We start from the raw sequence: 14051 nt of genomic DNA, 5'->3' as shown, positions 1-14051 counted from the left end.
GCTCAACCGACACCGCGGTCCTCGGCCTTCCGCCTTTATTCCCGAAACGGCAAGCGGAGGGGTCCCGCCGCGGCCCCGACCCCCCGGTCAGCCGTCCGTCAGGGCGATGACGTCGTACTCCACGCCCTGGTGCTGCAGCCGGCGGACCGGGTCGGGCCCCTCCTCCTCCTCGGCGCCGAACAGCTCCCGGGCGGCGTCGGCCACCGCTGCGGGGAGACCCGGGCCCGGTCAGGGTCCCGGGCGCCCCCCCCGAACCCCCGGCCCCCCCGGCCCCCCCCGGCCCCCCCCCCCCGGCTCACCCGTGACGGCCGACTCCAGCTGGGCCTGAGTGACCAGCCTCTGCCCGGGCGCCACGGGCACGTACTGGATCTGGGGCGGGGGAAGGAGGGCGTGAGGCCGCCGGCGCCCGCGCCCGGCCCCCTCCCCTCCCCCTCCCGGCCCCTCCCCACCTGCGGCTCCGGCAGGAACGGCACCGCCGGCTCGTACTGGATGTGGGCGATCTGGCCCTCCTGCACCTGGGGGCGGAGTCGGTCGGGCACCGGGCCCAGCGGCGCCGGCTCGCGGTCTCCCCCCCCCACCCCGTCTCCGTCCGTGGAATACGACGGGACCGACGGACGGGGCAACCGAGGCCGGTTCCCGCCCACGCCGGGCTTCCGGAGGGGGAGGGGGCGCGGGAGGCCCCCGGCGCTTACCTCGATGTGGTGTCCCTGGGGTACCACGACGTACTCCTGGGGTAACAGGTGCATGCCCTCCTGGGAGATGATATACTGCACCTGGCCACCGAAGAGGAGGTTGGGAGCGGGATCCGGGGGTGGGGACGGGGACGGGGGTCCGGCCCCGGGGGCGGCCCCTACCTGGTTATCGGCGGTCACGAGCTGCTGGACCGTCTGGCCGTCGGCCGTGGTGATCTCCTGGATGTAGGCCGTCTCCTCCTGCCGGGGGACGAGCCGGCTCCAGCCCCGGAGTCGCCCCCCGCCCCCCCCCCCCCGCCTTCTCCAGCCTCGGCCCCCTAGCCCTCGGCTTCCGGTCTCCTCGGCCTCCCGCCGCGGGCCGAGCCGGCCGCGGATCCCACCGGCTTCGGCCTCCTCTTCCCCCGGCCTCCTCTTTCTCCTCCTCCGGCCTCCCCCAGCCTTGGCCTCCTAGCCCTCGTCCCCCGGCCTCCTCCTCCGGCCTCAGCCTCCTCTCTCCGGCCTCCTCACCTGGTCGGTCACCGCCTGCTCCTGGGCCACGATGATGTGGTCCTGGCCCAGGGCCTGCTGGAGCCTCTCGGGGGTGAGCACCGCCTGGCCGGCCTGCAGGGCGCCTGGGGACGGAACGGGGGGCGTCGGGCGGGCGGCCCCGGACCCCCCGCCCGCCGCCGCCGGAGATCATCACCCCGCGCGGGACGGGGGTCCGACCCCGTCGGCTCACACCCCTCCCGGCCCTTGGCCCGTAGCGAGCGTTTAAGGAACGCGCCCGTTACCGGCGCCCGGGGAGAGACGGGCCGGGGAGGTCGGAACCCGATCCCCGTCCCGCGGGGGGCCGGGGGGGGGGTGTCTCCGTCCGGAGGAGGAAACCGAGGCCCGGGGAGGTGGAGGCGACCGGCCCGAGGTCGCCCGTGGCCCGCCTGGGGCGGGGAGGTGCCTTACTCTGCAGGGTGGCCAGGGCGTCCTCGTCCCCGTTGAGGATGATGGTCCGGGTCGGGGGTCCGGCGGGCCCGGGGGGCTCCCGGCTCTTCCCTTCCGGGCCGTGCAGCCGCTGGATGTGGAACTTGAGGTGGCCGTTCCGGTTGAAGCTGGGACCCGGGGAGGGGCGAGGGGTCCACGTGAGGGGCGGGCTGGAGCCGGAGGGCCCCGATCCCGGCGGCCTCGGGAGAGTCGCCCGGCTCCCCCGGGCCTCGGTTCCCCCCCCTCTGGAGATCGGGGATGCCGGACGCCGGGAGACTACCGTCCGGCGTCGCCGGCGCACGCGCGCGGCCGAGGCCGTTCTTGATAATTATATAATATACATGAAGGCGCCGCTCATTGTATTATATAATTAATAAACAATCCCGGCTCAACCGCGCGTCTCGGCCGAGTCACCGCCCCCCCCGGGCCTCGGGTCCCCTTCCGTCGGTCGGGCCCCCCGCCCCCCCCCCCCCCGCCCCCCGGGCCTCACCGCTGCCCGCACAGGTGGCAGGAGAAGGGCTTCTCGTTGGTGTGGGTGAGGACGTGGCGCCGCAGGTCCTTCTTGTTCTTGGAGGCGAAGCTGCACTGGCCGCACTGGTGGGGTCGGAGGCTGGCGTGCTGCCTCAGGTGGGCCTGGCGGCGACGGCGGGACGGGGGGGGCGCGTCACGGGGGTCCCCGGCCTCCCGCCGTCCCCCCCGGTCCCCCGGCCCGGGGCCTCACCCGGACTTCGGGCCACAGGCGGGCGGCGAAGGGGCAGTCGGGGCACTTGAAGGAGCCGGGCCCGGCGTGGGCCCGCTTGTGGCTCTCCATCTCGGCGCGGCTGGAGAAGCCCTCCGTGCAGATCCGGCACGAGAACTTCTTGGCCGAGGACGGGGGTGAGGGGGCGGCGGGCGCGGCGGCCGAGGACGCCGGCTCGGCGCCCGGCTGCGGGGGGAGACGCCGCCGGTGAGCCGGGGGCGGGCCGAGGTTCCCCCCCCCCCCCCGGAGCCCCGAGCCCCGCGGACGCCCTCTCACCTCCGGGTGCCGCAGACGGGCGCCGTCCGCCTCCGAGCTTCCGGGAGCGTCGGCCGGGGCCGCCTCCGCCGGGGGCTCCGCGCTGCGGGGCGGCACGGTCACCGGGGAGCCCCGCCGGCCCCCCCCCCCCCGCCCCGGGGCGCCCCCCGGCCCGCCCCCTCACCTGTACGGGGTCCCGTCGTCGGCCGGCGGCGGGGCGGCCGGGACGCCGTACCCGCCGCCGGGCAGGGCCGCGGCGGCGAGGGCCGTCGGCCGCGGGTCCGGCCCGCCCTCCGCCCGCCCGGCGCCGGGCCCCGCCGGACGCGGGGTCAGCAGGCGGGCGGGGGCCGGGGGGTCGTCCCCGCCGGCCGCCTTCACCACCGCCACCTGCAGCGCGGCGCCCCCGGCCTCCGGCCGGGCGCCGATGTTCAGCAGCAGGTCCAGGGCCGTCCGCGTGGCCGCCGCCGCCTCCCCGGCTCCTGGCGGGGACGACAGGGAGGCCGGGCCGCTGGCCACCCGCCCCCTCCCGCCCCGGGCCCCGGCCCGCCGCCCCCCCGGCCGGACGCCCGCCGCCTCACCCTGCCGGTAGATGACGGCGGCGCCTTCCGCCCCCGGGACGTCCGGGCGCGGGGGGGGGTCCTCGGGGGGCCGCGGGACCGGCCCGGTCTCCGGCGGGGCCTGAGGAGGGACGCGGTGAGACCGGGGGGGGGTGGGGGACCGGCCGGCGGCCCCCTCACGCGGACCCCCCCCGCCCCCGGCCCGCCGGCGCACCTCCGGGGCGGCGGGGGCGGCCGAGGCCCGGCCGTGCCGCCGCCTCAGCTCCTCGATCTGCTGCGGGGAGAAGACGGGGCGGCGCGGGCGGCGGGCGGCGGGCGGCTCCTCGGGGTGGCGCCGGGCCCAGTCCTCGTAGCTGCCCGGGTGGCGGCACCGTACGTGCAGGCCCAGGTTCTTCTTGTGCCGCGTGCTGAAGTGGCAGAACTCGCAGCCGAAGGGCTTGCCCCCTGCGCGGGACGGGGGGGGGGGGAGGCGGCCGCCGCCGCGGTCACGGGCGGCGCGGGGGGACGGGCGCCGGGGTCCGCCGGGGCCCGGGGGAGGGGCGGCGACCCGGCCCCCCGCCGGTACTCCCGGGGCGCTTCCCGCGCGCGGGGGGGGCCCGACCTGTGTGCTTGACGGCCACGTGGGCCAGCAGGAAGTCCTCGCGGAAGGTGCGGTAGGGACAGAAGCCGCACTTGAAGGGCTTGTCGTTCACGTGGCCGATCTGGTGGTTGAGCAGCTGCTTCTTCTCCTCGCACACGAACTCGCAGAACTCGCACTTGAACCTGGCCGGGGGCAGGCGCGGAGGCGGGCGGTGGGGCGGGCGCCCGCGGCGGCCCGCGGCCCCCGCCCGGCCCCCCGCGGCCCCCTCACCTGCGGTGGCCGACGGCGTGGATGTGGGTGAGCAGGTGCATCTTGAAGGTGTAGCGCTTCTTGAAGGACTTGCCGCACTGCGGGCGGCCGGAGCGTCAGCCCCCCCGCGGCCCCGCGCCCACCCTCCCCCGCCCCCCGCCGGCCCCCCCGGTCCCCCCCGGTCACCTTGTCGCACATGTGCGGCTTGTCGGGGCTGTGGGACTTCATGTGCTGCGTCAGCCGCTTCTGCATCGAGTAGACGCGGCCGCACACGGGGCAGGGGAAGGAGCTGAGCTTCGGGGCCTGCGGGCCGCGGGGGGGAGAGGGTCAGCGGCCGCTGGGCCGGGCCCGCCGCCCGCCCCCCGCCCCGGGGCCCGGCCGCCTCACCGGCTCCGGCTTCTTCTTCCTGCGGGACGAGACTCGCCGTCGGCGCCCGGCCCCCCGGCCCGGGCCGCCCGCCCGCTCCCCCCCGGCCCGGCCCGGCCCCCCGGACCTGTCCTGGTTGTGCACGGCCGAATGGCGGATGACGTCCTTCCTGTAGACGCTGGAGTAGTCGCAGTGCTCGCACTTGTAGGGCTTGCTCCCCGCGTGGTTGAACATGTGCTCCTGGAGGGGCGACGGCGAAGGCTCGGGGCCCCCGCTCCCCTCCCGCCCCCCGGTCCGAGCCCCGGAGAGGTGGCTGCCGACGGACAACGGGGAGCGACGGCGATGCTCCCGAAGGTACGGGTTGAGCGCCTGCGCCGTGCGGGGCGCCGCTCCGGGGTCACGGGGAGGGGGTCCCGCGCGAGGCTCACGGCCGATCCCAATCTCCCCGGTCACTGAGGCGCAGAGAAGCGACCCGCCCACGGCCAGGCAGCCGCCAAGCGGCGGGGCCGGGATCCGAACCCACGACCTGCGACTCCCAAGCCCGGGCTCGCTCCGCCGGGTAAAGCGACCCGCCCAGGGTCACGCGCCGCGCCGGTTCGTACGGCGCGGCGGCGCGCGCCCGGGCCCCCGCCGGGCGGGGAAGCCGCGACGTCTAGTAGGTACCGGTGGGGTTTACCGAGCTCCCCCGAGCGGCCGGACGGGCCGCCGAGACCGGAACGGACCCCTCCGACGGCCTACGGGACGTCAGGGTATCTACCGAGCGTCCGCCGGGACCCACTGGCCTCCCCTACCCGCTTGGGAAGCGGCGGGAAGAGCCCGGGCTTGGGAGTCAGAGGTCGCGGGTTCAGATCCCGGCCCCGCCGCCCGTCAGCCCGGTGACCCGGGGCCTCTGGAAGTCGGAGGCCGTTGGGTCCGAACCCGACTCTGCCCCTCGTCAGCCGTGTGACTGTGGGCGGGTCACTGCACTTCTCCGTGCCTCGGTTACCTCATCTGTAAAGGGGGATTCGACGTGAGCCTCACGGCGGACCACCTGATGACCCCGCCTCTACCCCGGCGCTTCGAACGCTGCTCCGCGCATAGTGAGCGCTTAACGAATACCAACGTCATCATCGTTCTCTGGGACCTCACGGGAAACGGGGGTGAAGACGGGGGACAAGCCGGTCACCCCGTGCCCTCCCGGGCGCTTAGGACGGGGCTTGGGACGCGGTAGGCGCCGAACGATGACGGACCGAGGATCGTGACGACGACGACGGCGTCCGCGAAGCGCTTGCCGGGGGTCGGGCACCGTTCCGAGCGCCGGGGCCGTCCGACCCCCACGGCCCCGGCTCTCCCCGGCCCGGCCCGCGGGCCCGGCGTCGGGGGGCGGGGGGGGGGGGGGTCGCGCCCGGGAAGCGCTCGGCCAACGCGACGGGCCGCGCGGGTGCCGCGGCCCCACCTTGAGAGAAGACCAGCGACGACAGCGGTAGTTGCACTGGAGACACTTGAAGAGGTTGGGGTCCCCGCCCTCGTGGGAGTTGACGTGGAAGAGCAGGTCTTCGGCGGACAGGAAGCGCGATCCGCACACGCGACAGAGGTGGGGTCTCAGCGGCGGCTTGGGCGGCTTGAAGCAGCACCTGCCGGACGGACCCTCGGCTCGCTCGCCCCCGCGGCGCCGGCCCCTCCCCGCTCGCCTGACGGACGGCGGCCTCCTCCCCCGTCCCCAGTCTCCGGACGAGGGGATCGAGGCCCGGGCGGAGCCGCGCCCGTCAACCGGGAGGGGGACGCCGCCTGGGAGAGGGCCGGGCGGGGGGCCCCACGCACCTGCGTCCCGGGTACTTGCGGTACTTCTTGCCGAGGAGGCGGCTGGAGGGGCGTCCGCGGCGGCGGGGGGTGGCGGGGGCCGGGGGGTCGTCGCGGGGCCCCGCCGCGTCCCCGGGCCGGGCCCCCGCCGCGTCCTCCCCGGCCTCCGGACGGGGCAGCTTGCGGGGCCGGCCGGGCCGGCGGCGGGGCCTCTCGGCGGGGGCGGCCGGGGGCCGGCTCCGGGCCTCCTCGTCCTCGGCCGGGTTGTAGTCGCTGTCCTCTGGGGGGGGGGGGGGGGGGGCGGAACGGGGGGTCAGCGCGGCCGCCCCGGGCCCCCCCCCGCCCTCCGCCCGCCGCCCGGCCCCCTCACCCTCGGGGTCGTCGATGGCCCCGGCGTCCACGATGTCATCGTCCTCCTCCTCCTCCTCCTCCTCGTCCTCCTCCCGGGGCGCGGCCCCCCGCTTGCGAGGCCCCCCGCTCCTCTGCCCCGTCGCTGCCGGGGAGCCGCCGGTAAGCGCCCGGGACGGGGCGGTCCCGGCCCCCCGCCCCGTCCCCATCCCCAGTCGGTAAAGGGACGAGCGGACGGCCCGGGCCCCCCGCCTCACAGCCCGGGGGTCCGCGGGGGTCCCCGAGGCCCGGAGAGGGGACGTGACTGAGCCGAGGTCACCGTGCGGGGGTCCGGGCCGCTCACCCGGCCGGAAGTGCCTCTGGCGCATGTGCCTGAGGAGGGGCGGCTTGCTGGTGCTGCAGAAGCGACACAGCTTGCATTTGAACTGGCGGACGACCACCACCTCCATCATGGCCTCCAGGCTCTGCAGGTCCGGCTCCTCGGGGCCCGGGCAGGCGGAGGTGGACGTCGGCCCGTCGGCGGGGGCCTCGGGCGGCCCGGACCCCGCGGGGGCGCCTGCGGGGGGGGAGGGACGGACACGGCGGGGGTCAGGCCTCCCCCCCGGGGGCCGGCGGGCCGTCCCCGCCCCGGCCCCCCGCTTCCCGTGCCCTCTCACCGTCGTCCGGCCCCTGGAGGATCAGGTACCGGGTGGTCTCCGCCTCGGCGCCGGTCACCGCGATGCAGCCTGCCGGAGGGAGGGACGCCCGTCGAGGTCCCGCCGGGGGCCGGGGCCGCCCGGGCCCCTCGCGGGCGGGGATCACGTCTTCCGCCCTCTCCCAAGCGCCTAGGACAGCGCTCCGCACCCGGGCCCCCCCCCCGCCCGGCCCCTCCCCGGCTCTCACTCTGGATGAGGTCGGGCCCGATGGTGGACTCGATGATCCTGTCGATGGCGGCGCCGAGGTCGGAGGCGGCGGAGTCGGACGCGAGGGCGGCCGGGCCCACGGGGGAGGAGTCGGGCAGGTAGCCCCGCCGGGCGGCGTCCGGGCCGGGGCCGCTCGCGGACGCCTCCTCCTGCGGCCCGCGCGGGGGACGGGAGCGGCGGGCGCCCGGTGAGCGCCGGCTCCGGGAAGGGACGGCGGGGGACCCGAGGCACGGGGCCGACACCCCGCCGCGGGCTCGGCCTAGCGGGCAGAGCCCGGGCCCGGGTTCCGATCCCCGGCTCCGCCGCACGTCTGCCGCGTGACCTCGGCCAAGTCACTCCACCGGGCCTAGCACGCTCCCCCTCTTCGAAGCCCTCCCGAGAGCCCACCTCCTCCGGGGGCCCCCCCGAGCGCTCGGCGCGTAGCGAGCGCCGCCCCCCGCCCCCCGCCGCCGGCCCCGGGGTGCGGATTACCGGGGAGCGGCATCCGGGCCGGGGGGCGGCGCCGCCGCCGTCGGCGGACGCGGCCTCGGAGGTGCCCGCGCCCAGCCCGCTCTCCGACGGCTCCTCCTCGCCCTCGGGCCGCCGGGCCGCGTCGCTGCCGCTCTGCACCTCGTCGTCCTCCATGGCCGCCCGCCCGGGGAGCCCCCGGCCTCGCCCTCCGACGCCTTCACCGTCCTGGGGGGGAGGAAAACGGCGTTCGGTCCGTTCGCTCCGCCCTATTTCCCGGTGGCGACGGCATCCGCGCGGCGCTCGCTACGGGCCGAGGCCGGCCGCGAGCCCGTCGTCGGGCCGAACCGCGCGTAGCTCTTCCCCGACGGATACGACCCGACGAGTGAACGGGATACGTCGGGCCGCCCGTCTCCATCTCCTTTTCCGGACGAGGAAACCGAGGCACAGAGACGCCAAGGGACCGGCCCCGGGGGCCGACCCCGCGGCCTCCGACTCCCCGGCCCGGCCGCCGTTTATCGAGCGCTTCCTCTGTGCGGAGCACTGTACTGAGCTGCTTGGAAAGGACCAGCGCTGGGCACATAGTGGGCGCCTACCGGACCCCCTCGCCGTCATCACGGTTCGGCCGCGGAGAGCGACCGCCCCTGCCCGCGCCGGGCTTACGGTCTAGAAGCGGGGGGGCAGACGGGCATCGAAACGAGAGAAATAAAGAGAATCGCAGCTCTTACGCACGCGGAGAGATCCACCCGGGGACCGATCGAAAGATCTTTACGTATCTCCGGGGGCGGAGGGAGCGGAGGAAGAGGGGGGAGGCCTCAGGTGAGGAAACTGAGGCCCACTCATTCATTCCCTCCTATCTATCGGGCGCCTGCCGCTCCATCTGGGAAGGCCTCCTGGAGGAGGGGAGCCCACGGTAGGGCTTTGGGGGGGTCTCGGTTATTAGAATAACTCTAATGAACGGCGGTGCTGGCTCGGCGCCGAACCAGGGGCCGCAGGTCCTGGGTTCCAATCCCGCCTCCGCCACCCGGTCGTTTCCCTTCCCCGGGCCTCGGTGGCCTCGTCCGCAAAATGGGGAGGGAGACGGGGGGGGGGGGGGCCGGCGTGACCCCGCGTCTCCCCCAGCGCTTGGCACGTTGTCAGCGCTTAACACCTGTCGTCGTCGTCGTCGTGGTGCGCCAGGCACTGGGCTAAACGTTGGGGGGCGGTCCAAGCAAATCGGGTGGGAGCCCGGCCCCGTTCATTCATTCGCTCGTCCGTTCATTCGTCCCGTCGTATTTACTGAGCGCTTCCGGGGTGCAGAACGCTGTGCTAAGCGCTGGGAAGGCGCGATCCGTTGAGGGTCCATCCCTGGCCGCAGCGGGGCGGGCAGCGCGCCCCGTTTTCCAGACCAATGACCGGCCCAAGGTCACACAGCAGGCGAGGGGCGGCATTCGAACCCAGGGCCCGACGCCCGGGCCCCAGCAATCTCCACCTCGCCCTGCTGCCGGGCGGGGGGGGGAAACTGAGGCACCGCGGGGGGGGGGGGGGGGCGGGCCTTGGCTTCAACGACTGATGCGGCTCGGTGCCCCCCGCGACAATGGTACGGTCCGCGCTCGTCGCGTCCCCCTCCTCCAGCGGGCTCAATGGTACAGGCCGCACCCCTCCCCCCGCTCTGAATGGTTCCGTCCCCCCTCCTCCCCCCCCCCCGGGCCGGGCAGTGGTTCGCCCCGCGGCGCGCGCGTCCCCTCCCCCTCCCGGCGCGCGCGCGATGCGCGCGGCGGCGCTTGGGGGTCCCCGCGGGGCCCCAGGGCTGCCCGCGGCGCCGCCTGAGCGGGGGCCGCGCCGCCATCTTCCGCCAGCGGCCGCTTTCCGCTCAGGCAACTGCGAGAGCGACTAAAAGGCCGCGGACCCCGGGGCCTCGGCCGCCCGGCCGCCCGCCTGCCTTCCCCCTCCCCCGGCCGGGCCCGCGAGGAGAGGGCCGGAGGAGGCCGGCGCCGCGCTACCCCCGCGCTCACCCTCAGCGCCGCCTGCCAGGCTCCGCCGCCGCTCCCGCTGCCGCTCCGGCATCCACGCGGCCGCCATCCCCCGCCCCCCGCGGCGGAAGGATCCGGCGCACTGCGCCCGGCCCGGATCTACATCCGCCGCGCGGGACCCCGGCGCAGAACCCCTCGAGGGAGCCCGGGCGGGACCCCGCGGACCCACCGAAGCCCCCCCCGCAACCCCCCCGCGGCCCCCGGACCCGGGGCGGGCGTCCAGTCCGGAGCGGCGGGTCCCGAACATCGGGAACTACTTTCTCGGCCCGAGCGGAAGGATCCCGCGGAGCGCGGGCTCACCTTGCGTCTGACGTCACCTCCCTTACGTCTGACGTCAGCGCGGGGGCGGAGCGGGAGCAGCGCCCCCTCGTGGCCACAGCCCGGCCCTGCCGCTCAGCCGGGCCCGGGGTCTAAAGCCGCCTCTGCTGTGTGACCTTGTGCAAGTCACTTCCCCTCTCCGGGCCTCAGTGTGCTCCTCTGGAAAATGGGGGAGCAGAGCGGGAGCCACCCTGCTTCAACACCTCCTTGCATCCACCCCATCACAAAGAGCCCGGGCTTGGGAGGCAGAGGTCACGGGTTCGAATCCCGGCTCTGCCGCATGTCAGCCGTGCGACTGTGGGCCAGTCGCTTACCTTCTCTGGGCCTCAGCGACCTCATCTGGAAAATGGGGATGAAGACCCCGAGCCTCGCGTGGGACCACCTCATTCCCCTGTATCACCCCCAGCGCTTAGAACGGTGCTCTGCACCTAGTAAGCGCTTCACAGATACCAACATTATCATGCCTGGCACCTAATAAGCGCTCAGTAAATACCCTCATTATGAGAGAAGCCGCGTGGCTCGGTGTCAAGAGGCCGGGCTTGGGAGTCAGAGGTCACGGGTTCGAATCCCGGCGTTGCCGCCCGTCAGCTGGGTGACCGTGGCCCAGTCACTTCACTTCTCTGGGCCTCAGTGACCTCATCTGCAAAATGGGGACGAGCCGTGAGCCTCACGTGGGACGACCCGATGACCCCGTATCTCCCCCGGCGCTTAGAACGGTGCTCTGCACATAGTAAGCGCTTAACAGATACCAACATTATTATCTGGCACATGGGGATTAAGACCGTGAGCCTCAGGTGGGACAGGGACTGGGTCCAACCCGACGATGATGTGGGTATTTGTTAAGCGCTTCCTGGGTGCCGAGCACTGTTCTAAGCGCTGGGGGAGCAGCGTGGCTCAGTGGGAATAGCACCTGATTCCCCACCCCCCCCCCCCGCGCTTAGAACGGTGCTCTGTACATAGTAAGCGCTTCACAAATACCAACACTATTATTATAATAATATATAATAATAATAATAATGTTGGTATTTGTGAAGCGCTTACTATGTGCAGAGCACCGTTCTAAGCGCTGGGGTAGAGACGGGGGAATCGGGTCGTCCCACGTGGGGCTCACGGTCTCCATCCCCATTTTACAGATGAGGGAACTGAGGCACAGAGAGGTTAAGCGACTCGCCCACAGTCACACAGCTGACAAGTGGCAGAGGTGGGATTCAAACTCATGACCTCTGACTCCAAAGCCCGTGCTCTTTCCACCGAGCCACGCTGCTTCTCTATTATGATTATTAAAAGGTCACCAGGGTGACCCCCGTGGGGCTCCCGGTCTTCATCCCCCTTTTCCAGGTGAGGTCACTGAGGCCCAGAGGAGTGAAGTGACTTGCCCAAGGTCCCCCAGCTGACGAGTGGCGCAGCCGGAATTCGAACCCGTGACCTCCGACTCCCAAGCCCGGGCTCTTGCCCCTGAGCCGCCCGCTGATGAACCTGTATCCCCACCAGCGCTCAGTACACAGCCCGGCAAATCCTAAGCACTTAGCGGATTCCATTAAAGACAACTCCCCGAATGTCTTCCAAGTCCATTAGAACAAAAAAACCTCCCTAAACACCTCCCGAGTCCAAGAGCGCAAGCACCCGTGTGCTCGGCGCCTGAAAGGTGCTCAATAAATAGCATCGACTGGTCGAGAGTTCGGAAGAGGAAACTGAGGCGGGGAAGAGCCAGGTGGCGGGCCCGAGGTCACGCGGAGGAGCCAGGCCGGAACCAAGAGGAGAACCGGCGAAGATGAGCAGCGCGGCCCAGTGGGAAGAGCCCGGGCTTGGGAGTCCGAGGTCAGGGGTTCGAATCCTGGCTTATCGGCTGAGTGACTTTGGGCCGGTCACGTCACTTCTCCGGGCCTCAGTGACCTCATCTGTCAAATGGGGACGAAGACGGGGAGCCCCACGGGGGACCACCTGATGACCCTGGATCTCCCCCAGCGCTTAGAACGGTGCTCGGCACCTAGTGAGCGCTTAACGGATACCGACGTCATCATTATTCCTATAATCCTGTCCGGATCGCTCGTTCGTTTCTTTCCATTCCCGTCCGTCTCCCCCTCTAGACCGTCAGCTCTCCGGGGGCGGGGAACGTACCTGTTTATTTTTCCACTGGACGCTCCCCAGCGTTCAGTACAGTGCCCTGCCCAATAAATACCCCTGAACGGACGATCGGATGGCCGAATAATAATAAGGAGGGTATTTATCAAGCGCTTACTCTCTGCCAGGCACCGTTCTAAGCGCCGGGGGAGACCCGAGGTCAGCGGGCCGTCCCCCGCGGGGCTCCCCCGTCTCCATCCCCATTCGACAGATGAGGCCGCCGAGGCACGGAGAAGCGAAGCGGCTCGCCCGAGGTCCCACGGCAGACGAGCGGCGGAGCCGGGACTCGAACCCAGGTCCTCTGCCTCCCCGGCCCGGCCTCTTGCCGCCGAGCCGCGCTCCTTCTCCACGTCGCCCCCGCTACAGCGTGAGCCCGTCGTGGGCCGGGGGGGCACCGTATTGGACGCTCCCGGGGGCCCAGTCCGGTGCCCTGCCCCCGCTCGGCGCCCAACAAATACCACCGAACGAATGACAGAATGAACGAACGTCTCCCCCGCTACAACCTAAGCCCCTTATGGACCGGGGGCGGGGGGGGGGAACACCGTATTGGACGCTCCCAAGGACCCAGCCCAGTGCCCTGCCCCCGCTCGGCGCCCAACAAATTCATTCGTTCATTCATTCATTCAATAGTATTTTTTGAGCACTTACTGTGTGCAGGGCACTGTACTAAGCGCTTGGAATGGACAAATCGGCAACAGAGCAAGACAAATATCACCGAACGAATGACCGAATGAACAAACGTCTCTCCCGCTACAACCTAAGCCCATTATGGGCCGGGGCGGCACCGTATTGGATGCTCCCAGGGGCCCAGTCCAGTGCCCTGCCCCCGGTCGGCGCCCAACAGATTCATTCGTTCATTCACTCATTCAATAGTATTTATTGAGCACTTACTATGTGCAGAGCACTGTACTAAGCGCTTGGAATGGACAATTCGACAACAGAGACGAATACCACGGAACGAATGACAGAATGAACGAACGTCTCCCCCGCTACAACGTAAACCCTTTTCGGGCCGGGGCGGCACCGTATTGGACGCTCCCAGGGGCCCAGTCCAGTGCCCTGTCCCTGGTCGGCGCCCAACAAATACCACCGAACGAATGACGATGAACAAACGTCTCCCCCGCTGCAACGTAAGCTCTTTATGGGTCGGGGGGACGCCGTATTGGACGCTCCCAAGGGTCCGGCCCAGTGCCCTGCCCCCGGTCGGCGCCCAACAAATACACCGAACAAATGAACGAACGTCTCCACCGCTACAACCTAAGCCCGTTATGGGCCCGGCGGGGGGGGGGGGGCACCGTATTGGATGCTCCCAAGCGCTTAGGCCATAGGAAGTGCTCAGGAAATAGGGCCCGTCCGGGGGCGTTGAGCAAAATCGGGTTTCCAGTGGAAGGAAGTGGGTTTTCATCAGAAATTGCCCCACGGCGGGGAAGGAGGTGGGCACGGGCCGGGAGGGCCGGGAGGCCGGGCGGGGGGGACCCGGGACTGTGCTCTGCACGTAGTAAGCGCCCAATAAATACTATCGAATAGACCCCGCTGGCAGTCGGGCGGCCCGGGGTCTCGGCTGCGTGACCTCGGGCCAGTCGCCGCGTCGGTGATTGGTTTCCAATTCCACCCCCGGGACTGTCAGCTCCCGGTGGGCGGGAAACGCGTCTGTCGCCGTGGCGGACTCTCCCGAGCGTTCGGCGGAGCGCCCCGCACACCGTCAGCGCTCAGCCCATAGGACCGACCGAAC

The 14051-nt window shown here is 72.1% G+C and overlaps 1 protein-coding gene across 1 annotated transcript; it reads right to left on the bottom strand.

Moving 5' to 3' along the window:
• Window positions 1-18: 18 nt before the first annotated feature.
• On the bottom strand, window positions 19-9338 carry ZNF335 (zinc finger protein 335). Its single transcript, XM_039910069.1, has 27 exons — window positions 9148-9338; window positions 7893-8096; window positions 7402-7570; window positions 7176-7244; window positions 6863-7075; window positions 6542-6664; window positions 6390-6451; window positions 6193-6335; window positions 5828-6005; window positions 4520-4632; window positions 4414-4432; window positions 4213-4329; window positions 4048-4124; window positions 3799-3959; window positions 3415-3641; window positions 3219-3318; window positions 2825-3119; window positions 2662-2743; window positions 2368-2571; window positions 2137-2279; window positions 1629-1774; window positions 1200-1303; window positions 855-932; window positions 693-773; window positions 450-515; window positions 300-369; window positions 19-206 (listed from the first exon to the last, which is right to left on the bottom strand). The coding sequence occupies exons 1-27, from the start codon at window positions 9211-9213 to the stop codon at window positions 88-90; spliced, it is 3429 nt and encodes a 1142-aa protein (XP_039766003.1). The 5' UTR covers window positions 9214-9338; the 3' UTR covers window positions 19-87.
• Window positions 9339-14051: the final 4713 nt, after the last annotated feature.

This window comes from Ornithorhynchus anatinus, chromosome 21, assembly GCF_004115215.2.
Source record: "Ornithorhynchus anatinus isolate Pmale09 chromosome 21, mOrnAna1.pri.v4, whole genome shotgun sequence".
Classification (NCBI taxonomy): Eukaryota; Metazoa; Chordata; class Mammalia; order Monotremata; family Ornithorhynchidae; genus Ornithorhynchus; species Ornithorhynchus anatinus.
This window is presented reverse-complemented; position numbering and strand designations above follow the sequence as displayed.